Source organism: Lipophrys pholis (genome assembly GCF_963383615.2).
Source record: "Lipophrys pholis genome assembly, contig: SCAFFOLD_158, whole genome shotgun sequence".
In the NCBI taxonomy this organism is placed as follows: domain Eukaryota; kingdom Metazoa; phylum Chordata; class Actinopteri; order Blenniiformes; family Blenniidae; genus Lipophrys; species Lipophrys pholis.
In genome coordinates, this window is record NW_028292251.1 from 17,736 (window position 1) to 41,500 (window position 23,765).

A 23,765-nucleotide genomic window follows, 5' to 3' on the forward strand; every position below is an offset into this window, starting at 1 on the left:
GTCTCGCTGCGTCGGCGTTGGTGAAGATTATTAAGGTATTATTACAGACAGCACTAGTAATAACATATCGGTTGAGCAAGGAGACGTGATAATGAGTTAAAGAACAAACCTTCAGATCCCCTCGGCTGCTCTTCGTATTTTCGACTCCGCGAGACGTGGAATAAAGACCAAACAACAAACAGGAAGTTAGAAAATCTCACCTTCTTTTAATGATTTAATTCAGTGTCATCATTTCCACACTGTCCACAGGGAACCGCGACGGGGAACCGCGACGGGGAACCGCGACGGGGAACCGCGACGGGGAACCGCGACGGGGAACCGCGACGGGGAACCGCGACGGGGAACCGCGACGGGGAACCGCGACAGAGCGTCGCGTCTCCAGTGAAACAATGGAACAAAAACTGGCGGCGGTGGACGATGTTTCCTCCAAGTCTCTTCCATTAGATTGTCCGATTGGTCAACGAAACATGCTAAGTAGCTAGTAGTTAGCACGCAGCGTCCCGTCACATAAATAACAAAAGTCCATTCAAAACAAATCAAACCCGTTTTTCTTTTTTTTTTTCTTTTTTACATAAAAACAATAATAAAAGAGCGTTTCTTCTCCTCTCACTTCGGTCGCCTGGTTTCAGTTGACAATGAAGGAACTGGAGCAGTTTTTTTGGCTGATAATTACAACGATAGGGAAACAAAAGAAACCAGTTCAGAGAGTTTCACAGGGAAACGGGAGCCGAACATGAAACGGTGGAACTTCCAGGAGGAGGAGCCACATGATTCAACTTTAAATCCGTCGTTACACTTCGAACAAGACTAAAGTCACGGAAATCCACTCGTCTTTTGACGTTTGGCTTCAAAAACAAAACAACGCCGACTGACTTTTCACTACTTTTCTTTTTTACTAAACTTGATGTTCCGATTGATTAAAGTTCCAAAATAACGAGAGCGTCCCCCCCCCCCCCCCCCCCCGTCTCTCTCGCTTTGAGGGTTCCCCCCCAGTCTCTCTCGCTTTGAGGGTTTCCCCCCAGCCTCTCTCGCTTTGAGGGTTCCCCCCCAGTCTCTCTAGCTTTGAGGGTTCCCCCCCCAGTCTCTCTAGCTTTGAGGGTTCCCTGCCCAGCCTCTCTCGCTTTGAGGGTTCCCCCCCCAGTCTCTCTAGCTTTGAGGGTTCCCCGCCCAGCCTCTCTCGCTTTGAGGGTTCCCCCCCAGCCTCTCTCTCGCTTTGAGGGTTCCCCCCCAGCCTCTCTCGCTTTGAGGGTTCCCCCCCAGTCTCTCTCGCTTTGAGGGTTCCCCCCCAGTCTCTCTAGCTTTGAGGGTCCCCCCCCAGTCTCTCTAGCTTTGAGGGTTCCCCGCCCAGCCTCTCTCGCTTTGAGGGTTCCCCGCCCAGCCTCTCTCGCTTTGAGGGTTCCCCCCCAGCCTCTCTCGCTTTGAGGGTTCCCCCGCAGCCTCTCTCTCGCTTTGAGGGTTCCCCCCGTCTCTCTCGCTTTGAGGGTTCGCCCCCATCTCTCTTCCTCTGAGGGTTCCCCCCAGCCTCTATCGCTTTGAGGGTTCCCCCCCAGTCTCTCTCGCTTTGAGGGTTCCCCCCTGGCTGTGTCCAGCAGCCATGACAGTTTCCAATAAGAGCAGCAACAGGAGGAGACTCCAGGTCCAGAACTGTTCCGACACCAGAAGGTTCTAGATCACATCATATTGTTTGGTCAAGCTGCCGAACAGGACAAGGGGGAAAATTAATTCTGCAGAAACGGAACGGAGTATCGTCTGCATAGAACTGCACTTTTCTATTTCGTAGTTTTAGTTAACGACTCAAGGAATGTTGAGCAGCTCTGAGGAGGTACAGACCACCAAGGTGGAACGTTCTAAAATCATTAATTGTATTAATGAAGCAACAATGATAAAAAAATCTAGGAGCGGTTCAGAGTTTCACAGGAAGCCACAATCGACTTTCAAAATAAAGGTTAGTGTTCTTCACTTCACATCAAATCAGCTTCCAGAGACCAGCGTAGATTTGTCTTGTATCTTAAGACAATGTTTAATGTTATTACATCGCATTAATGACACTGACGCTAAAAGTCGTATAGAAGTTAACGTTGACGTTTAGCAACTCTGAGGAGGTAAAGACCTCCAACAATGTGGAAACGTTCTCCGGTCATTTCAACCGCGGAACACGAACATCTCCAGGAGGACTTTTAAAGGTTTGCAGTCTTCTTGGCCGTTTTGACACTTCACATTTTAGCCGTTGATAAATTGTTAATTGTACAAAATGTAAAGCAAATCCATGACGGGATCCCGGTCGCTGCTGGACTGAACGACTTGCGTTCATGTGAAGGTTCCTGTCGTTCTGGACACGCCACAGCTTTCAGAAACCAGAAGTCATGATGAGATGGTCGAGGTACCGTCCAATGAGGTACCGTCTGAAGGGGTACCGTCCGTCTGATGAGGTACTGTCCGTCTGATGAGGTACTGTCCGATGAGGTACCGTCTGTCTGATGAGGTACTGTCCGATGAGGTACCATCTGTCTGATGAGGTACCGTCCGATGAGGTACCGTCCTTCTGATGAGGTACTGTCCGATGAAGTACCGTCCGTCTAATGAGGTACTGTCCGTCCGATGAGGTACTGTCTGTCTGATGAGGTACCGTTCGATGAGGTACCGTCCTTCTGATGAGGTACCGTCTGATTAGGTACTGTCCGATGAGGTACCGTCCGTCTAATGAGGTACTGTCCATCCGATGAGGTACTGTCCGATGAGGTACTGTCCGATGAGGTACTGTCCGTCTGATGAAGTACCGTCCGTCTAATGAGGTACTGTCCGTCCGATGAGGTACTGTCTGTCTGATGAGGTACCGTTCGATGAGGTACCGTCCTTCTGATGAGGTACCGTCTGATGAGGTACTGTCCGATGAGGTACTGTCCGATGAGGTACCGTCCGTCTAATGAGGTACTGTCCATCCGATGAGGTACTGTCCGATGAGGTACCGTCCGTCTGATGAGGTACCGTCCGTCTGATGAGGTACCGTCTGATGAGGTACCGTCTGATGAGCAGTCGAGATGCGTAGAGCAGAACAGACACGACACAAATGTGTGAAAGTCTCCGAACCGAGGCCAGATGGAAAAACCCAAACCGCTTTGGCATCTGTCACAGTTCCAACGTTCGGGGCAGTGTTCGTTTTGAGTTTCAAACGTGGCGGAGCAGGCGGGCGGAGCCCGTGGGCGGAGCTGGAGGGCGGAGTTGGGTTAGAGAGTCGGGCTCACTGGCATGCAGCCGCAGGTTGTTTCATGCAAAGCTCCAAATCTTCAGACGGAGATCTGGAAACACGATTTTACTTTGTTTTTTTGTTTTTTTTGAAATGATGCGTTCATGGTGGAGCTGGGAGCTCGGAATATTATCAGATGGGAAATTCCCAGTTGCACAAAACAAAAACTGGAAAATAAAAGCTCTTTAACAAAATAACAACAAAGTTACCCGTAACAAAACTAATTCTGTCAGTAACAAGTAATAGATTACTATTATGACACTAGTAACTACGTCACAGTAGCTCAAGTTTCTGTTTTCTGTTTTTAAAGATCTAATAATTTACGTAGGATTTAGTCGACTGCAGCAAATCACAGAAACTCAGCGTAGATTTGGCCGATGGCCCTTCCAGCTACAGTCGGGATTCGAACCGGGGTTCCCCACACTCAACCCACTGCTCCACTGCTATGTGATTCTTTTTTTTCTTCTTCTTTGCATTGCTGATGAAAGTTGTCACTAGGCCTCCTCAGTAAATGCAATCTCATTTTCAGTAACATAACACTAATATAAAGCAACGAAGTGGGAACGTTCCCATTTCCCAGTTAACCATGAACGCACCATTTCCTAATGAGTCCTTGAACGCACCAGCAACTGTCATGGCTCCAGTGTTAAGGGGGGTACGAGGATGTGCAGCTGCTGTCGGGAGACCAAATGGTGGTGGGGGGGGGGGGGGGGATCTGAGATTGAGCGAAGCCCCTCCCCCACACCTCAACATGTTGGTCATGACCACCAGACTGGAAAGGCACCCAGGAGGATTGTGGGAAGGGTCACGCTGCGTGGCCACATCTTCACCACCAGACGGTTATTTGGTATGAAGTCTCCGAGGTGAGGGCCGCCTGATGGGTGGAGCTTCTGGCGGGGGCGGTGCCTAAGGGGGGGGGGGGGGTGTCAGGGTGGGAGCGTGGGCCTGGACCTGCCGGTGACGTGGGTCCGGTTCGTTTCTCGAGGCCGGCGGCAGCAGTCAGATGTGACCGGATCGTTATCGGGGCTCGAGCGGCTGAAGAGGGACGAGAGAAGAGACGTTGTCAAACAGGAGAACCAGAGGAAGATCGTTCTGTTCATTATTCGTGGGTTATGTTACTCTGGATTATCTGTTTGGACTTGTGGTTTCACACTCGTGCTTCTTTTAGGACTTTAACTTGTCTGGATTTCGTTTAGTGTGAAGAAGCAGAGTTCCATCGTCTCCTCTCCCTCCAACGCTCGTCCGTTACTATCGTGACTCCAGAGAACTATAAAATCAGACTTCTCAATGGTCTCACACCACTTTTTTAAAGTATGAGTACTGATATGAGTACTAAGTTTTAGCAACTTGCTGACACCGAGTACTGATACAAGTACTAATGAAATGCCATTAACCCTAATTAATACTCCATTCGCAGACGATACACAAACTTATTTGTTACCATGAACCTCCACCAGCCTCACAGTCTGTCGTAGCATAGCACAGAGCGTAGCGTCTAGTAGCATGTAGCATCGCTGGTGAGTGAGCCTGAAACGTTTTAGCATGTAGCATCTCTGGGGTGTGAGCCTTTAGCATTTACTGAGCGACATCGAGTTAACGCTGCTGGTCCAAATGTCTCTCGTGATGAAGTTGCTGGTATCGATCTCCTCCTGATATTTTGTCAGAACATAATTTACAGTCTGTCTTACTTTCACCGTTCTTGTTAATATTCAATAATCTCTAAACTGCGACGTCGCTCATCTTCACCCTACCTGCTGCTGACGTCACGTAGTACTCGTCAGGTTGTATCGGAGGTGTTTTTCTGAGTACTAGTACCCCATGCGTTATCGGACCGATACTGGTCTCGGTATCGGTCCACTGCTACTTTTCACAGAATCACATCTTCAGTGAACCTCTGATATCATCTCTCACCTTCCTGCTCCGGCTCGCTGAGGCTCGTCCTCCACGTCACTTCCCTGCTAGAAGAGAAGAAACAAGGCTGAGGAACGAGTGGAACCATGAGTGGAAACAAGCTGAGGAACGAGTGGAACCATGAGTGGAAACAAGCTGAGGAACGAGAGGAACCATGAGTGGAAACAAGCTGAGGAACGAGAGGAACCATGAGTGGAAACAAGCTGAGGAACGAGTGGAACCATGAGTGGAAACAAGCTGAGGAACGAGTGGAACCATGAGTGGAAACAAGCTGAGGAACGAGAGGAACCATGAGTGGAAACAAGGCTGAGGAACGAGTGGAACCATGAGTGGAAACAAGCTGAGGAACGAGTGGAACCATGAGTGGAAACAAGCTGAGGAACGAGAGGAACCATGAGTGGAAACAAGCTGAGGAACGAGAGGAACCATGAGTGGAAACAAGCTGAGGAACGAGTGGAACCATGAGTGGAAACAAGCTGAGGAACGAGAGGAACCATGAGTGGAAACAAGCTGAGGAACGAGTGGAGCTCGGTGACGATGGAGGAGGGATCATGTTGGACGACAGAAGAGACAGAGGAGGAGGAGACAGGACAGAAGACGACAAAGAAAGGAGGGATGGAAGGGGTTGGTGAAGAAGAAGCTGAAAGTGAAGAAAAAGACTGAAGATGGAAGAAGACGGAGGAGAAGATGGAAAAAATAAGACAAAGGACAAAGAAGAACAACAAAGAAAAGAGGTGGAGGAAGAAGACAAAGAAAAGGAATGTGGAGACAAAGAAGGAAAAGAAGACGAAACCAAGAGAAAAAGTTAAAAAGATAAAAGTAAAGAGTTGGAAGACGACAAAGAAAGAAAGATGAAAAATCAGAGGACAAGGAGAGAGAGAGGAAGACAGAAAGAAGAAAGAAAGCAGAGTCGATGAAGAAGAAACTCAGAAGAAGAACAAGAGGACAGAGATAAAGAGAAAGAAAATAAGAAGATGAGAAAAGATGGATGAAGAACAAGAGGATATAAAGAGGAAGAGAACGAAGCTGAGAAAGGAAGACGAGTGCAAAAAATGAAAAACAGAACAAGAAGACAAACGGCAAATGACAGAAAAACAAGAGGAAAGAAGCAGAAAAAGTAACCAAAGAGGAAAACAACCAAGAAAAAGAGGAAAAGAGATGGAGGAAGACTCAGTGATGAAGGACGAGATGATGAAGATCAAATAAGAAATGAGGAAGATGAAGGACAAGAAGACGAAAGAGATGAAGATGAAGAGAGGGCGAGTGGCGTCTGGGGATGAAGACGAGGATGAAGACGAGGATGAAGACGAGCAGCTCTTACGAGTCATTTGGACTCCGGTAGCGTCTCCCCGGGGTTCTCCTCCCCCCCAGAGGAGGGCGGGGGGCGGGGCATGGGCAGGGGGAGGGGCTTAGTCTGGCCTTCTGGGCTCTGTGGGGAGGGGTCAGCGGCGGGCTGGACTACGATGACGGGGGGGTCACCTGCTTAGGGGGGAGGAGGGGGGGGAGGGGGGGAGGGGGGAGGGAGGGGGGGGGGGGGGTCCCCAGGAGCTCGTTAGAATACAAACTTTTCAAAACAGCAGGAAGAAAGAAAGAAACACTCAGGAGACCCTTCATATCTGGTTTTCATCCCGTTTGTGTGACGGAGAGAATGTTTCTTCACCTCCGTCCTGCTCCGCCCTGATCTGCGCCTCCAGGTCCTCGGGGTCGACGTACTGGTAGCTCTCGTCGTCCTCCGGGGGTTTACACTTCCCGCAGCAGAAGCAGCAGCAGCAGCAGCAGCAGCAGCAGCTGAAGACGGTGCAGCACAGCACCAGGGTCTGCACACACACACACACACACACACACACACACACACACACACACACACACACACACACACACACACACACCGTTTGTGTGGAAGTTTTCCCACTTCCCAACAGTCCTTCAGACTTTCCCAGGTAAACCTTGTAATTACCACCTTCAAGGGGGCGGGGCTTCCACAGCGTCCGCTGGTCGATTACGCAACGCTTCAGGTGAAAACATCGTTGTGGTTTCAGTAAAGGTTCACGTTTCCACGGCAACGTTTTGAAAAGAAAAACGTTCCACGGAAACGGGAGAAATATTGGGACCGGTGTAGTTCTCCGGCCGGGCCACTAGTCGGTGCTGTTTAAAGGAAAAAATCCAGAAAAACGTTTTGCGCGGGACGGAGTGAGGCTGGAGGGTGAACGGGGTGAAAAGAGTGAGCGGAGCGTGAGATTGATTGCGGTGCGGCGCGGCAGGACAGTCGCGGTGACGACGAAAACGAGGGAACAAAAGAGTCTGAGAGAAAAACTGGACAAAGGAGGAGAAGAAAGACGAGGCAGAACGAGTCTCTGACAAACTGATAAAGGAAGTGGTGAAAGGTTCCACGTTCTAAAACAAACGGAGACGGACCTTGAACCACCACTTGGACATGAGGAAGTAGTATTTGACGCTCTCCTCTCCGAACTGCTCCGACACGTAGAGCCCCATGGAGCCGTACTCGTCGTACATCTTCCTCTTCGTCTCGTCCGTCAGGATGGAGTTGGCGTTGTTGATCTCCTTGAACTTCTCCGCCGCCTCCGGGTTGTCGGGGTTCTTGTCTGGGTGGTACTTCAGGGCCAGCTTCCTGTCGGGGTGAGGAGGAGGAGGGTGAGGAGGAAGAGCAGGAGGAGGAGGGTGAGGAGGGGGGTTGAGGAAGAGCAGGAGGAGGAGGAGGATGAGGGGGAGGGGGGGGTTGAGGAGGAGGAGGAGGATGAAGAGGAAGAGCAGGAGGAGGAGGAGGAGGAGGAGGATGAGGAGGAGGAGAGGAGGAGGGGTTTGAGGAAGAGGATGAGGAGGAGGAGGAAGAGCAGGAGGAGGAGGAGGAGGAAGAGGAGGATGAGGAGGATGAGGAGGAGGAAGAGCAGGAGGAGGAAGTGGAAGAGGAAGAGGAGGAGGACGAGGAGGAGGGGGTGAGGAGGAAGAGGAGGATGAGGAGGAGGAAGAGGAGGGGGTGAGGATGAGGAGGAAGAGCAGGAGGAGGAAGAGCAGGAGGAGGGGGGTGAGGAGGATGAGGAGGAGGAGGAAGAGGAGGAGGGTCTCACCTGTAGGCCTTCTTGATGTCCTCAGCAGACGCCCCCTTCTCCAGCCCCAGCACCTTGTAGACGCTCTCCCCGGCCGTGGACATCTTCCTCTGGGGCCGCGAGGCGTTGGCTTCCGCCATGGCTCACCGCTGTGGAGGGACAGGAGAGGACACATGGTGGGACAGGAGAGGACACACGGTGGGACAGGAGAGGACACACGGTGGGACAGGAGAGGACACACGGTGGGACAGGAGAGGACACACGGTGGGACAGGAGAGGACACATGGTGGGACAGTGGACAGACTGTCCATCAGTCACTTTTTCTCTTAAAGGCTCATTGGAAGAGACGTCTTCCTAAATCCTAAGGACCTTCTGATCTGTCTCGTCCTCCTTCTTCTGTTTTGGTCCATTCTTTCTTTCTATTCATCATCTTTTTATTATTATATTAATTTTTATATAAATATTTTTTGTTGATTTATTTGTATTCTAAATTTATTTTATTTACTCTCTTAATTTTTTATAAATTATTATTATTATTATTATATGATAGATGGATATTATGGGATGGAGGGATGGAGGGAAGGAGGGAAGGAGGGATGGTGGGATGGTGGGATGGAGGGAAGGAGGGAAGGAGGGATGGAGGGATGAGGGAAGGAGGGAAGGAGGGATGGAGGGAAGGAGGGATGGAGGGAAGGAGAGATGGAGGGAAGGAGAGATGGAGGGATGAGGGAAGGAGAGATGGAGGGATGGAGGGAAGGAGGGATGGAGGGAAGGAGAGATGGAGGGAAGGAGAGATGGAGGGATGGAGGGAAGGAGGGATGGTGGGATGGAGGGATGGAGGGAAGGAGGGAAGGAGAGATGGAGGGATGAGGGAAGGAGAGATGGAGGGATGGAGGGAAGGAGGGATGGTGGGATGGAGGGATGGAGGGAAGGAGGGATGGAGGGAAGGAGGGAAGGAGAGATGGAGGGAAGGAGGGATGGAGGGAAGGAGAGATGGAGGGATGGAGGGAAGGAGGGATGGTGGGATGGAGGGAAGGAGGGATGGAGGGAAGGAGGGATGGAGGGAAGGAGAGATGGAGGGAAGGAGGGATGGAGGGATGGAGGGAAGGAGGGATGGTGGGATGGAGGGATGGAGGGAAGGAGGGAAGGAGGGAAGGAGGGATGGAGGGAAGGAGGGATGGAGGGATGGAGGGATGGAGGGAAGGAGGGAAGGAGGGATGGAGGGATGGAGGGATTTTGGGGACAAAAAGGAGGTTTTGTGTTTTGCACTGTATCTAATTGTTCCACTAAAGACGGATAAAAAGATAAACCATGGAGTCTCCCACCCCCCCCCCCCCCCCCCCCCCTCCCCCCTCCCCCCCCCCCCCCCCTCCCCCCCGGCGCCTCACATCCTCAGTCTCATTCATTCTCCACTGGAGGACGTCGCCATGAGGACAGGCAGTCAAGGGAATCAAACCTGCAACCTTCTGAATGGGACACGACCAACCGAGCCACAGCAGCTCGACAGCTACCGACAGCATTAGCATTAGCATTAGCATTAGGGCTCAGCAGGCTCGCCCGCGGCGAGAGGTGGATGAAGAAGAGGACAGAGAAAGGGATGAGAAAGAGAGAAAGAGAAACAGCTGAAGGAGGAGAGGACAGAGAAAGGGATGAGAAAGAGAGAAAGAGAAACAGCTGAAGGAGGAGAGGACAGAGAAAGGGATGAGAAAGAGAGAAAGAGAAACAGCTGAAGGAGGAGAGGACAGAGAAAGGGATGAGAAAGAGAGAAAGAGAAACAGCTGAAGGAGGAGAGGACAGAGAAAGGGATGAGAAAGAGAGAAAGAGAAACAGTTGAAGGAGGAGAGGACAGAGAAAGGGATGAGAAAGAGAGAAAGAGAAACAGCTGAAGGAGGAGAGGACAGAGAAAGGGATGAGAAAGAGAGAAAGAGAAACAGCTGAAGGAGGAGAGGACAGAGAAAGGGATGAGAAAGAGAGAAAGAGAAACAGCTGAAGGAGGAGAGGACAGAGAAAGGGATGAGAAAGAGAGAAAGAGAAACAGTTGAAGGAGGAGAGGACAGAGAAAGGGATGAGAAAGAGAGAAAGAGAAACAGCTGAAGGAGGAGAGGACAGAGAAAGGGATGAGAAAGAGAGAAAGAGAAACAGCTGAAGGAGGAGAGGACAGAGAAAAAGAGGAAGAAAATAAGAAGATGAGAAAAGATGATGATGAAGAACAAGAGGATATAAACAAAGAGGAAGAAAACAAAGCTGACAAAGGAAGACGAGTGCAAAACATGAAGAAGAAAATGAAGAAAGGAGAAAAAGAAAAAGAAGAAAAGGAAAGAGGAAGAGGAAGATGAAGAATTTAAAAGAGGAAGAACCAGAAAAAGTAACCAGAGGAAAACAAAACCAAAAACAACGAGGAAGATGAAGGACGACATGATGAAGATCAAGGAAGAAATGACTAAACTCCTGTTTACCCGCGCACCTGGTTAACCTGGTTAACCAGGTTAACCAGGTGAGGCAGGTTAACCAGGTTAACCAGGTTACTTCTGACCTTTCCTCCAGTCAAGTTACTGTTTGACTGAACTCCTGTTTAACCAGCAGAAGCAGCTTCATCCTCCTCCTCTTCCTCCAACCAGCTTCACAACACTCATAATTACACAATGCAGAGGGATTTACACACACACACACACACACACACACACACACACACACACACACACACACACACACACACACCACACACACACACACACACACACACACACACACACACACACACACACACACACACACACACACACACACACACACACACACACACACACACACACACACACTCCGGGGTCATTGACTAAAGAAGATTACATTTTGCTGATCTCACAGATTACCCGACCAAGTCCATGGTGTAGAGGGACAATGCCCCCCCCCCCCCCCCCCCCCCACACACACACACACACACACACACACACACACACACACACACACACACAGACACACACCACTGAATTCAAAAGAAATCTTGAAAAAATAAAGAAATAAAGCAGAATTTTATTGTTTCAACTGAAATAATTAATAGTACAAGTCAACTAATTTACCTACCTGTCTGTCTGTCTGTCTGTCTGTCTGTCTGTCTGTCTGTCTGTCTGTCTGTCTGTCTGTCTGTCTGTCTGTCTGTCTGTCTGTCTGTCTGTCTGTCTGTCTGTCGATAGATAGATAGATAGATAGATAGATAGATAGATAGATAGATAGATAGATAGATAGATAGATAGATAGATAGATAGATAGATAGATAGATAGATGGATAGATGGATAGATGGATAGATAGATAGATAGATAGATAGATAGATAGATAGATAGATAGATAGATAGATGGATAGATGGATAGATGGATGGATAGATAGATAGATAGATGGTTCAACAGGATTCTAGATGCCGTAGCTCTATAGAGCTCTTTGAACCAGAGGGAGGCGGGCGCTCTCCTCTCACCGACTCGTTCAGAACAAACTGCTCATTGTGTTTGTGAACGTTAACAGACGGTCCAGGAAGTTAGCATTATGTCTGTGGCCTGAGCTCTGGTCCCTGTCGGACCCGGGTTCGGGTCGCTACGTCATTCTGCAATCAAGAAAACTAACTAACAAGACGAAACCACAAGCGTGAGCGGAGTTTGAAAAAGAGGAGCGGAGAGACGTCGGGACGTTCCTGAAACTATTTTCTCCGTCGGCAAAACAAATATTTGATTTTAGACTTTGTGAAAAAGACGTAGTTTCATTTCTACTGAAATACTTTAAACATTGTAAGAACTTTTATCTTCACAACACGGCATATCGCGCATTTATCGTTAGCGAAATTATACTTCAACGCACAACATGCTACATGCTACATGCTAAAGAGTTTCAGGCTCTGTAGCCTGCGAGGCTGTCGGAGGTGAGGCCGCCATCTTGTGGTACAACGTGGTACTGCCTGTTCAACTGATAAATATTCAGATGATTAAAGAAGATCGGCCATAATTCGCCTCGGAAGATGAACAGTGAAAAAGAAATAGACACGTGAGCGTTAAATGAGTTCTTCAGATGGTGCTGCTGAAGGAAATACGTTTCCCAGCATGCTTTGCCAGAGTCCAACTCCAAGAGTCATGTTCGAATACGGAAACGCCGGATCAGCGCCGACGACTCCTTCGACATTTTACTCTTTTTTTTTTATGTCTTCTGGAGATTACTGACTATTTCTGAGCTGCTGTTTGACACCTGGAAGTGAAGCCAGACGCTCGGCTTCATCCTGCCGCTCGGCTTCATCCTGCCGCTCTGCTTCATCCTGACGCTCGGCTTCATCCTGACGCTCGGCTTCATCCTGCCGCTCGGCTTCATCCTGCCGCTCTGCTTCATCCTGCCGCTCTATATTTGGAACGACTTCAGACATTTTCACGTCTTATTATTATTATTAGAAGAAAAGAAAAGAGGATTCGAGTCGTCAAAACACAGAATGAAGAAAGAAAGAGTTCTGAAGAGACGCAACACTGCAGGATGTTAAAAATATCTGTGTGTGTGTGTGTGTGTGTGTGTGTGTGTGTGTGTGTGTGTGTGTGTGTGTGTGTGTGTGTGTGTGTGTGTGTGTGTGTGTGTGTAATAAGCCAGACATTTCCCATTACTCTGACGCCCCGTTTCTGTGTTTTGACTTCAGAGGAGTTTCACGTTCGCTCGGCAGCGTTTTGATGGAAACGACAGAAACAGTGAAAATGATGTAGTTGCCACGTCAGTCCACTAGTTGGTGCTGTTGGTGGTTCTAGTACTGAAAGCACACACACACTACTGAGGTGCGAGTTTGAACGAATCGTTCAAAACCCACGAGTCCCTTTACTGCCCGGTGACTCACGACTCATCGTGTTCATGAGCTGGTTCACTGAGTCGTCGTTTCTCCGGCTGCAGAGAAGAAAAGTGAAATCTCACCTTGTAAATATATCCTAATATATCACCGTAGTAAATATATCACCGTAGCAAATATATCCTAATATATCACCGTAGTAAATATATCACCGTAGTAAATATATCCTAATATATCACCTTACACACTTTAGTCGCCCAGTGAGAAAAGCAGCCGTGCCGCTAGCGCTAATAGCTGCTAACCGCGGCTACTTGCACTAGTAGCCGCGCGTACTAATAGTACACTAATCGGTAAATTAGTCAGTTTAAGGAGTTTAAGGTTTCTCCACACGCACACACACACACACACACACACACACACACACACACACACACACACACACACACATGCAGCAGAGAACAGGTCGTCAATAAAACGAATTACGGGATCCAAAAGAGGTGTGAGGGCTCTGGGTTCTGGTTCTGGTTCTGGTTCTGGTTCTGGGTGAGGCAGCGGGTTAATGGAGGAGCGTGTGGCGGGTGGTGGTCAGTTCGATGGTGTTTGTCCTTGTGAAGCTCTAATCCTCCCTAATCTCTCTGCACATGGATCCTTTCTGTTCCAGCCTCATTCATAAAGACCGCCAGCAGCAGGTTGTGGAGGTTTCTTGTCTCCAGTCCCCCTGGTTCCAGGTTCCTGGTTCCAGGTTCCAGGTTCCAGGTTCCAGGTTCCCGGTTCCCGGTTCCAGCCCCGGACCACTGGACCATTCATCCCCTCCACACTTCGTAGTGATGATCAGCTAGCTGGAAGCCGCATGAACCGGCCTCCCTTTAATATTTACACCATTTAATATTCTCACCGGATTTACAGACACTGAGCGCATGACGACGTTTGTCCCAACGTGCTCAGAGAACCTCCACACGCCCAGTGCAATGCGGCTGACAGTAAATACACAATGAAGGAAATCCAGCGAATACTTTCACTAAAACAACCGTCGACCGGCTCCGCTTTAACGCGGCAGCGGCTCGCCGTCTGCGACCTGGAAACGCAACGTTATTGGAGAAAACTCAAACCGTGTCCCAGGTTTTGAACACCAGCGTCTCCAGAACAAACGTTTCACACAATATTGTGAATTTGCTTCCCAGCTGAGGGTGAATTTAGAGGATTTCCAGGCTGAAACACGCGTCGGCCTTAAATCGGACGGATTGTGAAAGGAGCTCTGAACGCAGGTTAGCCGAGACGTCTTACCTCGTCGCACTGACCGGACTGTGTCCTGGATCATAGAGGCTCCGGGGAACTCTGCACTCCCGGCCACAGCTCACGAACACGGACACGGTGAGCCCGGGAGGACCGGGACAGAACCGGGAGAGAACCGGGGAGGGGGGGGGACCGGGTCTAGCAGGGCTGCGGCCACCGGGTCGCTGCTGCTCCGTGGGAAGCTCCTCCTTCCAGGAACCGGAGGGTGGAGGATGGAGGGAGGATGGAGGGAGGATGGAGGATAGATCGTTCAAGGTTTCAGTCGCAAACGGAGGGAAACTGTTCAGAGCCTCTAACATCCAGATTAGAGAGCATCTTCCTCCTCTAACATCAGATTAGAGAGCATCTTCCTCCTCTAACATCCAAATTAGAGAGCATCTTCCTCCTCTAACATCAGATTAGAGAGCATCTTCCTCCTCTAACATCAGATTAGAGAGCATCTTCCTCATCTAACATCCAGATTAGAGAGCATCTTCCTCCTCTAACATCCAGATTATAGAGCATCTTCCTCCTCTAACATCAGATTAGAGAGCATCTACCTCATCTAACATCCAGATTAGAGAGCATCTTCCTCCTCGAGCATCTTCCTCCTCTAACATCAGATTATAGAGCACCTCCCTCCTCTATCATCCAGATTATAGAGCATCTTCCTCCGCGATCATCCAGATTATAGAGCATCTTCCGCCTCTATCATCCAGATTATAGAGCATCTTCCTCCGCGACCATCCAGATTATAGAGCATCCAACATAATCAGAAGTTACTGCTTTAATCTGTATCTTCATGATCAAACAAAATACTAACCAGTCTCACTCCCCCTAGCAGTGACCAGCGGTACTGCGTCCCCGGAGAGTGTTCACCGGTGTGCGTGTGTGTGTGTGTGTGTGTGTGTGTGTGTGTGTGTGTGTGTGTGTGTGTGTGTGTGTGTGTGTGTGTGTGTGGGTGTGTGCGTGTGCGTGTGTGTGTGCGCGCCTATAATCTCAGAAGCTATTTTAAACCCAGTGAGACCTCCTCACCCGTGGACTGGTCACCAGCTCCCCCTACTGGTTGACGGGTGCTAATGCCTCTGGAGAGCCATCTCACACACACACACACACACACACACACACACACACACACACACACACACACACACACACACACACACACACACACACACACACACACGACTCCACCAAGCGGAGAACAGCATCTACATCCAACTGGCCCTACTGGCCACCGTACTGGGCCGGTGAACGCTCTCCGGGGACGCAGTACCGCTGGTCACCTCAGTGCGGACCTCTGGACCTCTGGACCTCTGGACCTCTGGACCTCTGGACCGCTGGACCGCTGGACCTCTGGACCTCTGGACCGCTGGACCTCTGGACCTCTGGACCTCAGTGTGCTGGAAGTCCAGAGGGGGGCGACACTCATCTAGACCGTCAAAGATGAAGACCACCCGGAGGTCTTCAAAGCTGCAGAGTCCTGCTTCTTTGGTTGGAGAGAAGAAGTGATGAATGAGTCCCACCAAGCTGAACTTCTTCTCCTTCTCCTTCAGCAGGTTCAGCTCTCTGAAGGTCAATGGAAACGTGAAGTGGACGTCCTGGTTGCTTTGGTCTTCAGCCCAGTCCAGAGTGAACTTCTGTGTCAGGACTGTTTTCCCGATGCCGGCCACTCCCAGTGTCAGAGGGTCTGCTGGTCTGATGCTGGTTCCTCCTCCGTCTGTCCTCCTGGACGCTGCTTCAATCTGTCTCACCTCGTCTGTCCATACGATGGAACTTATTAACTTCAGTCTCCGTCTTGGTTCATGTGTTCTGTAACTGCTGCTGCTTGGGAAGAGTTTGTATGTGTGGCAACTCCGATACGCCAGCGACAAGGTTATTGCCCCCCCTCACCCCCCCCTGCTCCCCCTCCCTCTCTGAACCCCCCCCCCCCCCCCCCCCCCCTCCCCCCGGTGCCCGGCGGCCATGTTGTTGTTACTGGAGGAGAAATCCAGTAAAACTGTTCTGACACTAAAATGTTTTCAATCTTATATTGTACAAACAGGAGGAGGGCCAAGAGATAGAAACCACACACACACACACACACACACACACACACACACACACACACACACACACACACACACACACACACACACACACACACACACACACACACACACACACACTGTGTCGTTGAAACTCTTTTTTTCTCTGTGTTTTGTTCTTTTTTCCTAAGAAGCTGATTGACAACTCAGTGTGAGGAGGGGGAGGGGGGAGGTTAGTGTGTGTGTGTGTGTGTGTGTGTGTGTGTGTGTGTGTGTGTGTGTGTGTGTGTTTGGGGGGGGGGGCGTGTTCATCCAGCCATGCTGAGGCGATAATGTGAAAGTAAATAGCATCATTAGCTCTCTGCACCTCTGGGGCCCCCAACGTCCCACCTACACCCCCCCCCCCCACCCCTCCCCCCCATCCCCTCTACACCCTCACCTCCCTACCCTCACCTCCCCACCCCGACATCCCCCCTCAGCCTGCAGGAAGTCATTTGGGATCTTTTTTTGTGCACTGAATTCTTATTCCCTCCGTCTGCTTCAACCCTTCTACCTTTTCACTCCGACATTAGAGTCCAGCCATTTCATCTGTCATTTATTTTACTGTGTGAGAGGGAAATACTATTTCTGTTGTCTGTGAGGGACAATGTAGAGCAGAAGTGACAAACAACACAACTCGGAAATGTTTATTTTATTTTTAAGGAGAAAATGTGAACATATAAAAAGGCAAAATTGAGTGAAACCAAAAGAGGTAAATGTACGAATCCTCATCCGCTTAACAGCAAAAATAAAATGGTAACAATATTTATGATAATGTTATATATATATATAGTTTTAAACTTAAAACTAGTCTTTGAGTTTTGGTCTGGCGATGAGGATGACTCGAAACGCCCCCTGGTGGCTCTAATGGGAGACGACGGAACAGTCGCCAAGAAATATATGGGTTAACGATCAGAACAGGAGAACCGGTGTGGCGCCAGCATCTTGGACGTTTTGAGAGAAATCTTTGGAGGGAGGAGTCAAATCTCTCCTGGGGGAGGAATAGGGTCCCGGAGTGAAAAGAGACAGAAGAGTTGAACGTGAGCAAGGCCGGCGGCGCCTCAGACGCTGGTTCTGTCCACACTGCCGTCCCACAACCTTCTGAAATCTTCCCCCCGAGAACTGAAAGAAATCCTGTCAGCTCAGTTAAAGCCTCATGAAAGAACTACAGGAACAAGGGCGAAGTTCTTCTTCATGGATGTAGGTTTGGGTGAAGAGCTCCCTGCCCCAGTGGGGTGATGAAGATTATTGGTTAATCCACTTTTACAACTTTGAACATTAAATGTGATTCCTGGATCGAAGCCAAATCGAGAGTTGTCTTTAGTAGAACCTCGTAGTACCGTGGTTCCCTCATGGGCCGAGGCAGGACGGTGAGACTCCTGGTGTTCCCCGAAATGAGATGAAGAGCCGTCGCACATTAAGATGAATGAATGAATGAATGAATGAATGAATGAATGAATGAATGAATGAATGAATGGAAAAATAGGTAAATCAATAGATAAATAGACAGATAGAAATAAACAAACAAACAAACAAATAAAGAATTAGTTGCCACCACAGCAGTGAAGGAGGACGGAGGTCTGGATCCATGAAACAAAAAGAAAAAACACCTAAAGGACGAGAGGACGGTGGCAAAACCATCCTGGTTAGTCCACAACTGGACTAACTCAGTGACTGAGTTAATCCACAACTGGACTAACTCAGTGACTGAGTTAATCCACAACTGGACTAACTCAGTGACTGACGAGTTTCAGGCAGCTGCAGCGCCCCCAACCAGCAGCAGTGTGAACATTCAGTCAAACATTAAAGCTTTAAAGGGTTTTGATGTGATTGAAAACAGGATTTGGTCTGAATGAAGGAAACTTCTCCTCCTTCGTACCACGTTTCAACTGAAAACAACAAACCCAACGCTGCCCACAGTCTTTCCAAAAACACTCCGACTCCGTCTCCATGGAAACAGGGAAACGCGACTTTTCTGAAACGCTGGTCCTGGTCCTGGTCCTGGTCCTGGTCCTGGTCCTGGTCCTGGTCCTGGTCACCGTAGTAACTGGTAGTTCTGCACATGCTCAGTAGAGCCAATCAGAACAAAGTTTTTCCCTCGTGGTGTCGTGACTCCCGGTCCATATTCTCCTGGACTTGGTACTTTTATTTTGACAGTCACCGTAATAACAATCCAACTCAGAGGTCTGTCATTTGTTTTCACTGTTTCTGTGGAAACAGACGCCGTTTCCAGAACGTTGAACGTAAACGTGAAACTTTTCTCAACAGAAAATGCAAAAATGATGTGTTCACACTAAAAACTTCTCTTAACAACAGTTTAAAGTTGGACTGCAGCAGAAAGGGTCCAGGAACCAAGAGGAACCAAGAGGAACCAAGAGGAACCAAGAGGAACCAAGGGGGGCCCGGGTCCTGTTGGGTCTGTGAGGTGTTTGAAATGTTCCCTCTGAACTGAACAGAAAATCATTTTCACACGCAATTCAGTTTATGTTTTAGCATGTTAATGTCCGTGTGTGTGTGTGTGTGTGTGTGTGTGTGTGTGTGTGTGTGTGTGTGTGTGTGTCTTTTCCAGTGTTTTGACTTGGATCAGGGTTTTTGGTATCAGGCGATGTTTTCCCTTTTTTTTTTTTTTTTAGTCTTCTGTCACTCTGCAGTAGCCCCGCCCCCTCTCAGCCCCCCCCCCCCCCCCCCCCCCCCCCCCCAGCCCCCCCACCCCGGGTGGGAGTCAGCAGGTGGTGACGGTGACGGTCAGACGTACTCCCGCAGGCTGTAACTGTCTCTCAGCTCTTCCCGCCCCTGAATACGTGGCCCCGCCCCCCGCGGCTTCACCGTGTCCGTCTGCAGCCGCACGCTTCGGCTCGCTTTGGGCGCCGCTCGGAGCACAGGGGCCGGGGCCGGGACCGGGACCGGGACCGGGGCCGGGGCCGGGGCTGGGGCCCGGGGCGACCTCCCGCTCCAGTTCCCAGGACACGACAGGCAGAAGATGACGCCGGCGGCCAGCAGGAAGCCGGCGGAGATGAAGGTCAGGCCCAGGGCGCCGCCCGGCTGGTACTTGCTGCTGTCGGGCAGGTCGGTGGTCAGGAAGGCGGCGACGACCTCGTTGGTGAACCAGGACGCCGGGACGAGGCAGAGGAGGCTGGCCAGCACAAAGCACCCCCCTGCCGCCACGGCCGTGTGGCCCTTGGCGCGGTGGTCGCCCCCCCAGCGGGTGCACTTCAGCCCCAGCGCGGCCAGGCACAGGCCGACGGACGCCACCAGGCAGCAGAGCACCATGGAGGCGCGCGCCGCCTGCAGGTAGGCCGGCAGCGACAGCGGCGAGCTCTTGACGGTGCAGCTGAAGACGCCCGAGCTGTACCACACGCAGTCCATCCACAGGCCCTGCATCTGCGACACGGGCGTCATCACGCCCGACCACGACCCCTCGCTCACCTTCCAGTTCGGCAGCAGCGTGGCCAGCGCCGCACCCAACACGCCCAGCAGCGCCAGGGCGAAGGCCAGGACCTGCACGGCCGCCGGCAGCATGACTCCTCCTCCTCCTCCACGCCGTCCTCAACGCCAACGTCCCTCCACTCGCCCTCCTCCTCCTCACCCTCCTCGCCCTCCTCCTCCTTGCCCTCCTCCTCCTCCTCCTCCTCCTCCTCGCCCTCCTCCCTCGGTGGCGTCGAGCTGCAACGAGACGAGAAATGAGAAGTGAGGTGAAGCGTGACGGACACACAGCTGAGGAGGTGATTACTCTGCAGCTGATGATCTCTGACACTCAATTATAGGCTTTTAAAGCTGAAGAGGCCCCCAGAGAGGAGGAGGAGGAGGAGGAAGAGGAGGAGCAGGAGGAGGAGCAGGAGCAGGAGGAGGAGCAGGAGGAGGAGCAGGAGGAGGTGAAGTGCAGTCTAAACTTGGTCTGGAACAGATTCTTGCGGACGATGAGGAGGGTGGGGAGAAAGTTGAGGCATGAGGAGGAGGAGGAGGAGGAAGAAGTGGAGTACGGACTTACTTGATTCCCAGGATGAAGACGCTGAGCCGGGATGTTGGTTTCACCTCCTCGGACCGTTCGCCGGCTCTCGACTCCTCCTGAGAGGAGCACAGAGGAGGTCTGGTTTCTGTGGCTGAGCTCAGGAGGAGGAAGAGCAGGAGGAGGAGGAGGAGGAGCAGGAGGAGGAGGAAGAGCAGCAGGAGGAGGAAGAGCAGGAGGAGGAGGAACCCTCGGACCCGGGTGGTGCAGGAAGCACGTTCCCAGTTCGGACTGCGGCTTTTTTATCTGATGAGCAGCGACGTTTTGGCGCTGAAGTTTGAGGAGACGTGAAGGACCAGGCACCGTCCTCTCAGCCTGCAGGACCAGGCACTGTCCTCTCAGCCTGCAGGACCAGGCTCCGTCCTCTCAGCCTGCAGGACCAGGCACCGTCCTCTCAGCCTGCAGGACCAACAGAACCAACAAAGTCCTCATTTCCACACTCGCTCTCTTTTTCTGTGGTTTTTGTGATAAAACCGCCGGCGCTCTCCGCAGTGAGCATCAAGGTGTCCGCGGTCATGTGACCGCCTGAAGGATCGCCCTCTGCGCCGCGCTGATAAGCAGCCGCAGCCCCCCCCCCACACCTGGCCCGCCCCCCCCGGCCCGTCATCGCCATAATCCTGCTGCACCGCGTCCCCAACCAGGACGTCCAACCAGGACGACCAACCAGGACGTCCAACCAGGACACGCTGGCGTCACCGACCAGCTTCAAACCGCAGAAACCTGCAACCCAACGCCGCCGGCAGGAGAACGACGCCACGCCAACGTCTCCCAAACATCAAGTTAGTTGAGGTAATGTCACAGTTCCAACCGGGACGATCACAATTATTATTATTATTATTATTATTATTATTATTATTATTATTATTATTATTATTATTATTATTATCATCATTATTATTATCGTTATTATTATTATTATCGTTATTGTTATTATTATTATTATCATTATTATTATTATCGTTATTATTATTATTATCGTTATTATTATTATTATTATTACTATTATTATCGTTATTATTATTATTATTATTATTATCGGTATTATTATTATTATTATTATTATTATCGTTATTATTATTATTATTATTATTATTATCGTCATTATTATTATTATTATTATTATCGTTATTATTATTATTATCGTTATTATTATTATTATTATTATCATCGTTATCATCGTTATCATTGTTATTATTATTATTATTATCATCATTATTATTATTATTATTATTATTATCATCATCATTATCATTATTATTATTGTTGTTTTATTATAATAAAATTTGTGTCACAATATTAATATTTTATCAAAATATTTTTTTAAAGTTGCTATAATTTCTGATGTTTCATGTGAAATGAATTTTTGATTTGCTTCTTTAACATTTAAAGTTGAGTTTCTAGTTATTTAAATTTAAATTCTTATCGCTCCATATGAAGGAGGACGAGCTGAGAATGGTTGACTGGCGGTGAAACGACTCCGCCGTTTGTTCACTGATTGAATTCTGATCCCGTTTGAGTTTCACGTCGCAGTGAAACGTGTTTTCAACAAGAGAGAAAACTACGTCCCGACTCAGAGGAACAAGAAGCAAACTTCTTCTAGAACGTCTGGAACCCAATACATCAAATATCTGAGAACAAACTGAAACATAAAACCACATTTTCTAACAGATTTCAATCTTCAAGGTTTTAATCAGATCTTTTCTATAGATTAATGACTTTCTGCTCAATAAAATGTTTGTTTGTTTATACAGGTAAATCAAAATATAATAAAAACTTTCAATATAGTAATAATATTATTTACATGTGTGTGTGTGTGTGTGTGTGTGTGTGTGTGTGTGTGTGTGTGTGTGTGTGTGTGTGTGTGTGTGTGTGTGTGTGTGTGTGTGTGTGTGTGTGTGTGTGTGTGTGTGTGTGTGTTCTTGTCCTCTCCACCAGATGGAGTCACTGTGATTTGGAAGCTCTAAAAAAATGTTTCCATGTTTGTTTGTTTGTTTGTTTGTTTGTTTGTTTGTTTGTTGTGTCTGCAGATCAACGGGCTGCGGCTCAGGCAGGACGGGAAATGTGTGCGGTGTGTGTGTGGTGTGATTTCACACATGACTGCACACACACACACACTAACCTTTCACCTCCTGTGAGGCGCCGATAATCGTTTGGATGTGAATCAAACCATCTGGAAGACCCCCCCCCCCCCCCCCCCCCCCCACACACACACACACACACAGCGTGGCAGTGTGTGTTCAGCAGAGATAAAGACTTCATTTAAATTACTGTCTGTCTGGTGATTGATGGCTGATTGGAGCCGGCGTGTGTGTGTGTGTGTGTGTGTGTGTATGTGTGTGTGTGTGTGTGTGTGTGTGTTTGCGTGCGTGCGTGCGTGTATTCCGTTTTTATATAAACTTAAAATCATTTCATGTATTTATTTGCTGTTTTGTTCAAATTAAATTTCATTTCAAATCCTCTTTAAAATATCTGCCTCATTTGTTTTACTATATATTTTTTTCATTTCACAAACTTCAGCTGTTTGTTTTTTGACGCGTACGGCAGGTAGCATTTGCATCATTACACAGTTAATATTTAATAAATATCAGCTGTTTACAAACAAGTTTACCTCTGAAACAACAAACACAATTCAAACTTTCCCTGAGAGAAGTGGACCAGGCAGCGCTCCTGCTTCGGGTTTTGTCCTCGTCGAACAAAGAAAATCCCCGTAAAACACATAAATCTGTGTGTGTGTGTGTGTGTGTGTGTGTGTGTGTGTGTGTGTGTGTGTGTGTGTGTGTGTGTGTGTGTGTGTGTGTGTGTGTGTGTGTGTGTGTGTGTTCGCGTACCTGGACCTTGAATGCCTCACCAGCTGAATTGTGTTTGAATTACTGCATATTACTTCATATTACTGCATATTACTACATATTACTGCATATTACTACATATTACTACACTTTACTTAATATTAATAAACATTACTTCACATTATTAAATTTTTCACACTACTACATATCACTACACATATTACTTCATAATACTACATATTACAGCATATTATGACAGATTACTTCATATTACTGCATATTACTACACATCACTATATATTCCTATTTTTATTACTTCATATTACCACATATTACTACAGCTTACTTCATATTACTACACATGACTTTATATTACATCATTTTACTACACATTACTTCATATTATTAAATATCACTACACATTACTACGCATTACTTCATATTACTACATGTTTCTACACGAATAGAGTACAAAGTGTACTTATTAACATAGAAACCATAAAGTTAATTAGAAGTTTGTGACGTCACTTTTCTCACATCACGTTTCATTAAGAATCTCAGTTCTAAAGGAACTCTTCTGTATGATTGTTCTAGGTGTTCTACGTGTTCTAGGTC

At 48.8% G+C, this 23,765-nt stretch overlaps 2 protein-coding genes across 2 annotated transcripts; both read right to left on the reverse strand.

Annotated features, from left to right (window-relative positions):
- Positions 1–3,334: 3,334 nt before the first annotated feature.
- Positions 3,335–14,509, reverse strand: dnajc5ga (DnaJ (Hsp40) homolog, subfamily C, member 5 gamma a). The gene is made up of 7 exons (XM_080493713.1): positions 14,305–14,509; positions 8,242–8,369; positions 7,571–7,784; positions 6,816–6,972; positions 6,477–6,634; positions 5,156–5,199; positions 3,335–4,279 (listed from the first exon to the last, which is right to left on the reverse strand). The coding sequence occupies exons 2-5, from the start codon at positions 8,358–8,360 to the stop codon at positions 6,480–6,482; spliced, it is 645 nt and encodes a 214-aa protein (XP_080349839.1). The 5' UTR covers positions 8,361–8,369; positions 14,305–14,509; the 3' UTR covers positions 3,335–4,279; positions 5,156–5,199; positions 6,477–6,479.
- Positions 14,510–19,103: 4,594 nt separating this feature from the next.
- On the reverse strand, positions 19,104–19,877 carry LOC308128045 (claudin-20-like; the record flags this gene model as incomplete). Its single annotated transcript, XM_080493715.1, has 1 exon — positions 19,104–19,877. One exon carries the CDS (start codon positions 19,875–19,877, stop codon positions 19,104–19,106), a length of 774 nt encoding a protein of 257 aa, XP_080349841.1.
- Between the last annotated feature and the right edge of the window lie 3,888 nt (positions 19,878–23,765).

Excerpts from the sequence above, each read along its gene's own strand:
- dnajc5ga (XM_080493713.1), bottom strand. The coding sequence starts at position 8,360 with ATGGCGGAAGCCAACGCCTCGCGGCCCCAGAGGAAGATGTCCACGGCC. Across the intron at positions 7,785-8,241 it reads GACATCAAGAAGGCCTACAG|GAAGCTGGCCCTGAAGTACC; the intron begins GTGAGACCCTCC and ends TCACCCCGACAG. Across the intron at positions 6,635-6,815 it reads CAGGGCGGAGCAGGACGGAG|GTGACCCCCCCGTCATCGTA; the intron begins GTGAAGAAACAT and ends CCCCCTAAGCAG.